This window comes from Ochotona curzoniae, unplaced genomic scaffold (genome assembly GCF_017591425.1).
Source record: "Ochotona curzoniae isolate NIBS_2020 unplaced genomic scaffold, NIBS_Ocur_1.0 contig_2210, whole genome shotgun sequence".
In the NCBI taxonomy this organism is placed as follows: domain Eukaryota; kingdom Metazoa; phylum Chordata; class Mammalia; order Lagomorpha; family Ochotonidae; genus Ochotona; species Ochotona curzoniae.
Genome location: NW_024465369.1, coordinates 55960578 through 55972850, shown reverse-complemented (window position 1 = coordinate 55972850; position 12273 = coordinate 55960578). Strand labels below are relative to the sequence as shown.

Below are 12273 nucleotides of genomic sequence, written 5' to 3'. Positions count from 1 at the left end.
TCCAGAGCCAGCCAATGTCAAGAAGAAAAACAGGTCCCTGACTTCATCTTGTGTTAACATAGTTACACAGATGATTGACTCAACAACCCTAGGGTGAGACCTGCCATTCGTGCCTACCTCAATGGTGAAGATCACGGGTTCCAGATCCTCATAAGTGATCCTTATCTTTTCAATTGCTCGCTTTGCCTGCACATCTGTCTCTGCAACCACAGCGCAGATGATCTGGCCAACACAATGAACCTATGGAAAGTACACACAGTCCTCAGAAAATTCCAGGTGAGAACAGCTTAGCCTGATCTTACTAGTTACTGATATCTTAGATCTCTTTGTTAGGTAATAACAATTTTGTAATTGCATTCAACCTCATGTACTTGGACAAAAAAAGTTGATGAAAAATTATTTAGACAGTTTCGTTGACTGTTTTTCATAGTGACTGTTAGCCCCAGAGTGGATGTGAAATTGATTGTGACATGTATCTATTGTGTCTTCTGTGGTGTTACTCACATGTATTACTTCATATTATTTTAGAGTTTAAAAGTTAAGTATTTTGGGGGGGATGTGAGCATACTGCAGTTCAGTAAGTTAAGTCAGTACTTATAAGGCCAGTGTCCCATGTTAGAGTGCTGGTTCTAGTTCTGATTACTCCACTTCTGATCCAACTTCCTGCAAATGCCCCTGGGAAAGCACCCAAAGATGGCAACTGCTACCTATGTGGAACACCAGGATGGAATATCTGTCTCATGGCTTCAGCCTGGTCATTTATGGCCTTTTGTAGCATGAACCAGAAGTTGGAAGATATCTCCTTGTGTGTCTCCTTCTCTCTGTTACTCTGCTTTTCAGATGAGTACTTTTAAAAAGTATTTATTTTATTTTTATTTGAGATAGTTTCCATCTGTTGGTTCTCTCCCCAAATGATTGCAGTGGCCAGAGTGAGGCCGATCTGAAGCCAGGAGACAGGAGCTTCTTCCAGGTCTTCTTCAGGGGCCCAAGGAGTTGCGGCATCCTCCACTGCTTTCCCAGACCATAAGCAGGGAGATGGATCAGATGGGACACCAAATGATGCCCATATTGATTGCTGGTGCTAGAGGCAGGAGACTTAATTTAGTACACTATGATATTGGCTTAAATAAGTGTGTGTGTGTGTGTGTGTGTGTGTGTGTGCGCGCGCGCGCGTGCGTGTATGTTATGGCTCCCATAGTGGGCTGAATTGCATTGCTACAAAGTTCTTATGTTGAACCAACCCTGTCATGACTGGATTTGCATACAGGATCTTCACAGAGGTGAGGCAGGCTAAATGAGATCCAATATGACTGGTGTTCCCACAGATGTGGAAAATCCATCAGGGATGCTGTGTGGAGGAAAAGGCCATCAGGGATGCTGTGTGGAGAAGCTGGCTGTGCATACCCTGGAGAAGAGGCCTCCAGGGAAACCTTGAGTTTGTACTCAACCTTCAGAACTGGAGGGTGGTCCATCACAGCTGCCTCTGCCCTGCCTGCAGGACTTCGTGATGGCAGCCCAAGCAGCCCAGCAGCTACGAATCCAGCTCTTTATCTGGAGCTGTTCATTCCAAGGCTGAGGCAGAAAGTCTGCATGGGACTATCGATGATGTGGCTGCCCCACTGGCACTCAGTGACAGCCTCCACATGCCAGGCAGAGTGTTGGGCATTCCACGAGTGCTCCAGGCTCTGAGATCTCATGATGACACAGCAAAACAGGTGTGGTGGTGACTCCTGTTTGAACGATAAAGACTCTCAAAGAGTGAGAGAACTTGTGAGTGGAAGTGAAGGAGCTTGAACGGGGCCAGTCAAGTACTCAGTGGATGACTGGTGAATTCTAATGGGAAGGTCAAATGGGCAAAATCAATTGTATTAATTAAAAATGGAGTGTGTGAAGGCAGTTGTGACTTGAGGAAGGGGTGGATCAGGAAGGGGTGGTTCAGTGACAACAAGTGGGAGTGTCTATAATTTTTTGTAGTCTCTAGATTTTTCTAGGTTTTTCTATCCTGCTACAAATCAGTTGCTCAGTGGACTGAACTCTGTGTAAGAGGACTCAGGAACACATAGTGTCAGAATTAGGACTTGTTGCTATTCTGCAGTAAGACTCCTTTTCATTATGCTGCTCTCCTATCTCAGAGGAGCAGGATTGAATAAAGATGCTAGAGTGGAGAAGGATTAGAAGGCTTGGGGAGCTGGCTGCAGGTGCACCTTGGTGATGACCTGCCCAAAGTCGTACCTCATTGACGGCCAACAACTTGTCATCTTCAGTACCATTGGTGCCTGGAATGTCGTCAGCTGTTATTACATCAACCACCTCTGGAAGTTCAAGGGCCTCAGAAAAATCAATTGATCTGAACAAAGAGAGATATTTGAGGAATGTAAAGGCAAGATTTCAGGGCCCCAATTGTGAGGGAAGGTTACAGTACAGTTGAAATAAAAATATATGGCAACAAATCAGCTTAGGTCTCGGTTAATCAGAATGCACCTGCCATGAACTGGGGTACAGGAGATGTCTTGCAAGGCTAGGAGGCAAACCTTAAGCTGTTATGAAGGGAGCAAGCTGCGAAATGGACAGTGTAGTTTTAACAAGGGACATTCTTGGGAAGCTTAGGACAATGACCATTTATCCCTTAGTACTGGAGCAGGTGTGTCAATGCTCTATCACCTGCAGAGCTACTCCCTAGAGCCATGCCAGAGGCTGCAGCAGGGTGATGCAAGACAAGGGAGCCCATAACTGTGACTTCTATTCTCTCTCCTGTTGGTCATTTCCAGTTACTCTCCTTTCCTTCTAGTGCGGGTTGCCTTTCCTCTCTCTCTCTCTCTTTAATTTTAGGATCTGTAGAATCAGGGCATTGTAGGGTACATTCCTCTGAGGGAGTCTTCAGGAAGTCTTTTTAAAGATTTTTGAAAGCTTTTCATTGACTTACATGATTTTTGCGTGAGCCCTGGTACTGGTCACCAAAGCCATGACAAGTTCTTTGTCCACCATAGGGATGTCATCGCAGAATATGGCCTCGCCCGTGGCATGTTTAAGACCTGCCAGGTGCATGATGGGGCGTCCAATGGGATCTTGGAGAGGTTGGTGAGGAGCCACACTCTGTAGAGGAAAGCAAGAATTGCCCTAGAAGCCTGTGGCTTTCAGAAGTGGCTTGGCCAGTCACCCAAACTCCTGTCTTGAGATTGAGAAACCAGACAGCAACCCTGGGGCTATGAACACTGGAGTGGGTCAGATGGTGCTGTGCCTGTTTAATGTTGCAATCAGGCTGGGGAATTATTATTTCAGTTCTATAGAAATGCCTCGGATGAGCCAATCTTTCAGCAAAACAGTAAAGTAGGTGAAAGAGCACCCCAGTTCTTCCTTTGTTATCTCCTTTTCCCAAGTGGTCCCCCACACCCTTCTCCCTGAAATGTAAAGGATTACCAGTGGACAGGCTGAACATGATACAGTTTCTGAGGGCTCCCAAATCTAGGCTAGAGTATTGACTTGATCAAGGGATCAGGATGAGGCCATACTCTCCTCACAGATCTAAATGTGTCTTGGTGCTTCTGTGAGTAGCACAAAGGCTATGCTAGGAGTTTAAAACAAGGCAGGAGGATTCTTTGTGGAGGGAATAAATTTGTTCTCAGGGAAGATGTGCGTGTGTGTGGAAGAGAGAGTTTGTATATGTATATGTACGTGTGTGTATATGAGCATGTATGTATGTAAGTGTGTGTGTGTGTGCATGCTTATTTGTATGCATGCTTGCCTATGTTTGTACAGGTAGGGAAGGAGAGGGAACATGCTCTAATGAGAATAGTGTCTTCTGAATTGTCTTTCCAGAAAGCTGAGTTCAGTCATTTGTAGGATTCTTGTTTGCTGGCTTGAGATTAAACATTTGCCATCAGGGCCAGAGGCTGAACTTTCTGGCTCAACTGTTCTTCTGAGTAAATATCAAGCAAATGACCAAACAGTACCACTTCACAGACTGCAGCTGCTAGTCTGTTGATTAGTCAGGTGACTCAGCCTTGAGTCCATTTAGCAGCAGCTCAGACTTGACATTGAATTCCAACCTGCCATAGATTTCTCAAGAGTCAAGTTCTAGAAACAACCAGAGAGTCAGAACAAACACTGCAACCCTGAGAGCTCACGTTTCCTGCAGAGGCTGAACATGTCCCGTAGTTTCTGGGTTCCCATTAGGCTCACTGACCTGAAACTCTTGAATTCCCTGTGGCATTGTGACTGGGAAATCTTCTAGGGCACTCAGGAACCAGTCTGGAATTTCAGGGGGATGACGGCTGCCCTGAGAATTGATTCACAACAAAGAGAAGCTGGTTAGTTTTTTGAGCTGGTTCACGTGAACTCAAGGCAGTTCATGTGAACTTCTAGATGCAGAGGTCAAACGCAAGCAGGGATTCTCCTGGGATATGGTGGGTGAGTAAGAGGTCTCCATTTGAGGCGGTGGAACTTAGATGCTTTAGGAAGAGTGGACTGGAGCCAGCATGGTGACATAACAGTTTAATTCTTACCCTGCAGGCCCTGGCATTCCATATGGGTTATGAACCGGCACCCATATGGAATGCCAGGTCCCAGCTTATGGCCTAGGAAGACAGAGGAGGATGGCCCAGGGCTTTGGGCCCCTAAGCCTGAGTTCATGGAGGCCAGAAAGAAGCTCCTAGCTTCAGATCAACTCAGCTCTGGCCATTGTGGCCATTTGGGAGTGAACAAGCAGGTGGGAGGTTTCTCTCCGTGTCTTCTCTCTGTAAAAATCTTTCAGGAGAGAAACAGAATGGTGGAACAGGGTAAGGACACATTTAAACAGATGGCCAATCATTAGCCAGGGTGAAGCAGAGAGCCCATGGTTCCCAGGAAACAGAGAGGCCAGGTTGATAGCAGAGGGACATCTGGAGATCGGTGGACATGGGGAAGCAGCAGAGACAGTGGAGCAGTGTTGTAGTGAGCAGATACCCCAGTGGAGACTGACATTCCACCAGCAGCGAGGTGGGAAGAGGAGTTCACTGGGAGCTCAGGAGGTGAACCCAGGCATAGAAACTGCCTGTTCTGCTGATTTGCTTGATTTGACCATGAGCAGAAGCAGAGTGGCAGAGCCCAAGGAAGTGGGTACAGAAACAGGTACAAGCCAGAAGAGAATGGAGTGAAATATTCCAGAATCTAAGAGGAAAAAATTGTCAGCCTAGAATACTTACCCAGCAAAGCTTTCCTTTGTTTTTAAAAATAAGATAAAATTCTTTCACAATAAAGAAAAGCTCAGAGAATTCACTTCTTCCAGACCTGCCCTACAAATGATACTTAAAAATGTTCCATTGACAGAGAAAAGAAACAGCACCTATCAAAACCAGAGACAAACGTGGAGAACGTCCCAATAAAACAACAAAAGAAGACTAAATCAAACAATGAACAGCTCATTGCTAAAATGACAGGATCAAATCACTACCTGTATTTATTAACTCAATGTACATGGCTTAAAATCATTAATCAAGCGTCATAGATTAGCAGACTGGATAAAAGAACAAAACCCATCTATCTGTTGCCTACAGAAGACACATTTCACCAACAAAGATACACAGAAACTGAAAGTAAAAGGATGGAAAAAGATATTCCAGGCTAATAGAAAAGAAAAACTAGCTGGTATAGCCATTCTTAAATCAGACAACATAGACTCTGACACGGAAAATGTTTAAAAGAAAAAGATGAAAAAGACATCACATAATGATCAAAGGATCCATTCAACAAGAAGAGATCACCTCACTAGTTCCTTATGATGTTTTCTTTATCATCTCTAATTTTACCTGATTTTTCCCTCTTGCTTTTTTTGTTAGTCTGGCTAAAAGTCTGCTTTGCTCATCTTCTTAAAAATTGGCTCTTTCTTGTTGCTAATTTAGAGTTCTTTAGTTTTAATTCCATTTATTTTTGTTGTGATTTTTAATCATTTCTTGCTTCCTGTTCATTTTTTCTTTTTAACTAAGTCCTTGTGATGCATTATTAAATAATTTATTTGAGATATTTCTATATTTATAAGCACTTGATATTATACATATTATACATATTATACATATTTTTTAAAAAAAGATTTATTTATTTTTATTGGAAAGTCAGATATACAGAGAGGAGGAGAGACAGAGAGGAAGATCTTCTGTCTGCTGATTCTTTCCCCATGTGATCGCAACGGTTGGAGCTGAGCTGAGTCGAAACCAGGAGTCAGGAACTTTCTCCATGTCTCCCATGTGGGTGCAGGGTCCCAAGACTTTGGGCCATCCTCGACTGCTTTCCCAGGCCACAAGCAGGGAGCTGGATGGGAACTAGGGCTGCTGGGACATGAACTGGTGCCCATAAAGGATCCTGGCATGTGCAAAGTGAGGACTTTAGCCCTATAAATACTTATTTCAATACTGTTTTTACTATATCTCATGAGTTTTAATATTTTTGTTTTTATTTTCATTTCTTCAAAAAACTTTTTTTCTTATTAATTTCTTCAATGACACATAGGTCATACAGTAGCATCATTTTGTTCAAGATTTTTTATTTTCTTTTTTCATTTCTTCAGTGAGACATTGGTCATTCAGTAGCATGTTATTTAACTCCATGTTGTTGTAAATTTTCTATTTTTCTTCCTGCTGCTGATTTTATTTTATGGCTTTTAATTTAAAGGAATGTATGGTAACTGTGTAATAGAGGCTATCAAATCCAGATGTGAAGATATGCAGTGTGCATCTCTACTTCCAAATCAAAGATGGACTCCCAATGAAACTGTTAAGTATATTTTGACAATAGGATGCTGGACTCTCTGCTATTGTCCATACCTCAGTGTCAGGACACACTTAAATAGCAGAATGATGGACTTTTGGCCACTTATGAAGGACTGTATCATTGTAATAATATAGGGGAAATCAGTATGGGGAGGTGGGAACTTAGGATTGGGAGAGGAAATCCTAGACCTAAGGAAGTATATTATAAAATAATAAATAGATAAATAAATAAAAATTTAAAAAGAAAAATAGATTTTGAAAAAAATCTGTCTCTCAAAACAAAAATTAGAAAAAACGAAAACACAGTGGGCTGTGCAGGGCGTGGTTAAGGATCAGAGTCCTGAATGAGATGAAGCTGTAAGTGTGGTCATGGGGAGATATGACAAGGGCAAGAATGAGACTGTTTTGAGTTGTGTAACTTATTCTAGAAGTTCACAGTTAAAAACTCCAGAAAATTATTTAAAGATCAGTATTCACACTTACAGACCCACTCCACTGCTTCACCAGAGTCTTCAGTTTCTGCAAAACTTCCAGGTAGAATTTGAAGAAGAAGCTGACCAACAGAGTCCTCTTGAACTCCACCTTGCCACCCGGAGCCGAACCCACGAGGGAGACCTCATCCAGAAGCAGCCTGCAAGCCTCATCCAGCATCAGCTCATCCCAGCGCCTGGAAGAGTTGGTAGCAACAGGGAGTCAGTTAGAGGGCAGTCTCCCTCATGTGACATCATGTGATGGATGGCAGTCAGTGATACTTCAGAAACCTCAGTTACCTTTGGAGGAAGAGAGCTTAGAAATCACCCAATCAAGCCCCTCAGAAAAACCAAGGACTGGGGAGACTGTGTTGAGTGCTCCAAGGATGAAAGCTGGTTGAAAATGGGGGCAATTTCACTGCAGCATTGGCCATGAACATTGTGGAACAGGCTAGAACAGGATAGAACTGGGTACCAAAGAAACATAGCCTTGGGATCAATTATGAACAAATCAGGACTCAAGACTTGGATGCTGAGGAAGGAACTGGGTATACCCCACAATGGGAATCTTGGATGTTGCCCTATGGATGCTTGCTTGAGTGTGGATCAACACTTGAAGATGATAGCTTGGGGTGGGAGGGGCACAGAAAAACCACATCCTGGCTGACCTCAGGCTGGGCCATTTGGGTTGGATTCCTCACACAAAGATGGCATCCAATGAACAGAAGTCAAATGAGGTCTAACTCCTTCAGCAAGATTACAAAGAGAATAAGCACGTGGGCGTGCCCATCTCCCCATGCTGCCATCAGCTCTGGCCAGAGCCAGGTTTCCAGTTGTTTTTCTCAATGTCCAGTATCCCTCTTGTGGTGCAGGCCTGGTCTCTCACCTCCCCAGGAGCTGGCGGCAGGATTTCTGTACGCTGACTGTGGTGGGCCCCAGGCCTCCATAGGCCATGCTCAGGTCCTCAATGGTGTCAGTGCCTTCTCTGAACAGGACGCGCATGCCAGCACTCACCTCAGGCAAGGCATTCTGAGGGCATTGAGCCTGCCGGAAGGCTGACACAAATTCCCACTGCAGAGACACAAACCGTGTGGGGCCATTAATACCAAGGGCTTAGGCTCTGTGGTGTCTCCAATTATTCATGGAGACTCAATCCAAGGGGACATACATGGGGATGGCTGGCACCATAAACAGGCACTAGTGGCTTCCTTGTTCAAAGTGAACATGGCATTTTTGCAAGGGCCCAGCCCCAAAGCCCTGGACACCCTCAAGAGCCCAGGATCCTGTTTACTTTTCTTTCTTTCTTCCTTTCTTTCTTTCCATCTTTCCTTCCTTTTTTCTTTCTAAGATTTTATTTATTCTTATTGGAAAGAAAGATTTACAGAAATAAGGAGGGACAGAAAGATCTTCCATATGTTGGTTCACTCCCTAAGTGGCTGCAATGACCAGAGCTGAGTTGAACTAGAGCCAGGAGCTTCTCCTGGGTCTCCCATGCAGGTGCAGGGTCCCAAGGCTTTGCCCCATCTTCCACTGCTTTCCCAGACCACAAGCAAGGAGCTGGATGGGAAGTGAAGCAGTTGAAACACAATCTGGCACCCACGTGGGTGCCTGCACTTGGAGGTGGGGGATTAGCCCGTTGAGCCAATACACTACTAGGTGCACATACACACACCCTTTCCCCGCTCCCACTTGCTTTTCCTCTGAGGCCAGGATACACAGGATGCTGTGGAAACACACACCTAGAAACACTCTTATGTGTCCCTCCCTCCTTCACTTCTCAGCGGCCTTTGTCTGTCCTGAGGTTAAAGGAACCCTCTTAACACAGGGTTTCTGAAAGGTAACAAGGTGGTTTAGCACACTTCCTATCTTGTAGAGATGACCACTTTCTCACTTGGCAAAACTCAAGAAGGAACCAAACAGAACTTTTCAGTGGTGGCTATGGGAGTCTTGAGGAGGTGACAGTTGCTTCAGCTGAGCCTCCTGTGCCGGGACGTGGTAGGCCTGGGTCAGAACCATGTGGCCAGCTGTTACCCTGGACACATCCATCTTTGCTGTACCCCTGCGTGTTCCTACCTGCATCTGCTTCATTTCCTGTGTGCTGCCCTTCGACACATGTGCACTTGAATGGCAGCACATTTCCAGTTTCTACTCCAAAGCAAACACCAATAATGATCATGCAGGGATCCTGCTTGGGTCCCTGCCACCTGCCACCTACATGGGAGACCCGGAAGAAGTGCCTCGCTTCTGGCTTGGATCAGCCTATCTCCTGCCATTGTGGCTATCTGGAGAGTGAACCACTGGATGGATGATCTCTCAGTGTCTCCCTTTCTCTTTGTAACTCTGCCTTTCAAATAAACAAGTAAATCTAAACAAAACAAAACCCCTAAACAAACAGAAGTCTATCCCTAGCCAGCTGCATGACCACATCACCCCCAAGGAACCCAGTTGTCAACAACTGGACGTCTTGGGAGCCGCTGGGTGTCTGGAGGGGAGCGTGGAGGCCTAGCTCTGGCCTTGTACCCGCTGCGGGTCAGGTAGAGAAGCCCCAGCCCACGGCCAGAGATCTGGAATCTTCAGCCCTCTGGGGGCCTCTGCAGGCCTCACCCCACAGCTATAACAATAGTGCCAAGTCCATACCCGGTGGCCAGTGTACTAGTGTACTCAAGACGGCCTCTGGGTGCTAGGCTATCCACAGCGGGACAGAAAACAGGTTTTTTGGGGGGGTGGGGGTGGGGGGAGCAAAGTTACTGTCCTGCCATCTGCTTTCCAATTTCTAATGATCTGGACTGAGCTATGAACAGGGAAACACGACGCGCAAACGGAGCCAAGGGAACTCTGACCTTGCGTGAGTGAGGAATGTACACTGATTCCAAAATTTCCTCTGGCTTAAGGTCCGCGCTGGCCAACCGGGCAAGGAAAGACTCGTTGAGAGGAATTTGCCGCGCCCCTTCTGCAGAAGAAATGCCATGTCTGCAAGATCCCAACCAGGAACAGCTGGAGGGCGCTGCCCTGTCCGGACGTGGGTGCGGAGAAGTGCTCAGTATCCTCTGCACCAGTGAAGCCGGCTCCTGGGCCTACGACACTGTCCTGGGGGTCCATTTGTTGCCAACAGCAAGGAAGCGGTGAGGACGTTTGCTCCCCTTAGTAAACTGATTGTTAAGAACCCGGACTCTGATACAAAACAATTTCTTAAGGTGTTTGTATATGTATAAAGATGAAGTTCTTTAAATGTTTAGACTCAGTCTAGGGGGTCCCAGGGCAGTTTACCTTCAGATATCAGATTGAGAGTCACGTTGCCCACAGCAAGAATAGGATTCAGGTCTGAAAAATGATGGCGGCTTATGATGTGTCCCCCTAGAGACTAAGGAGAGAATTATAACTTGGTTACAGTCTCAACTCCTCCACCCCACAGCCACTTGCTCTTGGTCCTCCCAGTGGCTGCGATGGGGCAGAGAAAGGATCCGAGGCCAGTTCTTCTTTGCTTGGCAGAGGGGCTTCAGTTCAGCCACCGAGAGGGCCCAATGGGTTCTTTAAGAAGAGGTTTTGCCAAAAGTGAAGACATACCTGACTAGCATCTGTCTAACCTCTTGACACATTCGCCATGCCAAAGAATCAGGGGAGAAATGGAATTAGGGGAGAAGGAGTGTAGGGGTTAGGGGTAGTAATATATAAAGATATCTAAGATACCATGACCACGTGGGATTTCTTTAGGCATGCCATATTAGAAAATCCATGGAAGCCATCATGTAAACAGAAAAAAGACGAAAAATGAATCATGATTTTCTCAATAGTTACAGTAAAGAACATTTGACAAAGTTCAGTTCAAAATCATTATAAACTTGTTGCCAGGGGCAAGCATTCGGCCTGGTGGTGAAGCTACTGGTTGGATAGCTGTGTTCCCTGTTGGGGTACCTGGGTTCAATTCCCAGCTCTGTCCCTGATTCCAGCTTCCTGCTGATGTAGACCCTGGGAGGCAGTGGTGACAGCTCAAGGAGTCGAGTTCTGTCACTCACATGGAAGACCCGGATTGAGTTCTTGGCTCCTGCAGTGAGTCTGGCCCAGCCCCAGCTATTGGGATATCGGGAAATGCATCAGCAGATGGAAAATCTCTTTCTGTCTTTCTCTCTTTTCCTTTCAAATTAGTAAGTTTAAATATGTTTATTTGGTGCAAAAATTTTTAATAATTTATGTATATGAGAAAGCTTTAAAAATTCCATGGCAGATGTGTGTTGTGAGAAAACTATGCATGCATTTCAATTTTTTCTCACTAAAACAAACTTATCCTTTAATTCTATTTCTTCTTGACTTTTGAAGTCCCTTTGTATCTATTCCATTCTCAAGACGACCTGGCAAGAGGGACACCATGGTTTCTGGTGATACAAAGCATGAAGTTCTGGAACTTGACCAAGGTCTGCTCTGAGGATCTGAGCCTAGGAAGTCAGGCTCATCAATCATTTCTGACTCTCCATGGCCCAGGTTGGACATGGCTACAGTGCAGATGGTCGGTGTTAATTGTGCTGCCGTGGGCCTACAGGCTCTCCATGTGGGCCAGTCCAGGGTTCTGGGACATTTACAGCAGGGGAGAAGATCGCCCTTTGAGCCCTTGGCCCACTGCTGGGTTGGACTGAGCCTGTAGCACCCCAGAACTGGGAGGGAAATGACCATCCCCTTATCTCAATGCCCTCCTCCCCACAGATGGAGGGAATCTGTGGTCACTGCCCAGGGGCTGCGTGCTCTCTGGGCTGGAACATGGCTAGAGACAGGGAGGGACCCCCAGTCCCACCAACAACTCAGTTTTAAAGTTCCCTTGTTTCCTTCGAGCTGAAAACCACCTCCCCATGCAGGCTCACATGGGTCAGTCCTGTTCTGCACAGTGTGATCATCTACAAATGCACCTATGTTCTCCCTATTTGAAGGCATCTTTCTCTTTCTCTCTTGCTCTCTCTCTCCAGACATACCTGCTCCTGCCACCTGTCTCCTTGCTGGGTTCCAGTGTGTCCGTGCAGGGCTCCCAACAGGATGCAGAACACTCTGAACTCACCTGATTGCTTTCTCAAAGGAGA

At 45.7% G+C, this 12273-nt stretch overlaps 1 protein-coding gene across 1 annotated transcript in view; it reads right to left on the bottom strand.

Moving 5' to 3' along the window:
• The window catches only part of LOC121150773 (aldehyde oxidase 2), a 62306-nt gene that overhangs the window by 30003 nt on the left and 20030 nt on the right, over positions 1-12273 (bottom strand). Inside the window, exons 12-20 of the mRNA XM_040971955.1 lie at positions 10478-10571; positions 10051-10160; positions 8097-8281; positions 7237-7407; positions 4585-4603; positions 4184-4276; positions 2924-3093; positions 2233-2347; positions 118-240 (exon numbers count right to left, since the gene is read on the bottom strand). Of these exons, the coding sequence (XP_040827889.1) occupies positions 118-240; positions 2233-2347; positions 2924-3093; positions 4184-4276; positions 4585-4603; positions 7237-7407; positions 8097-8281; positions 10051-10160; positions 10478-10571 (1080 nt within the window). The remainder of the gene's footprint in view (positions 1-117; positions 241-2232; positions 2348-2923; positions 3094-4183; positions 4277-4584; positions 4604-7236; positions 7408-8096; positions 8282-10050; positions 10161-10477; positions 10572-12273) is intronic.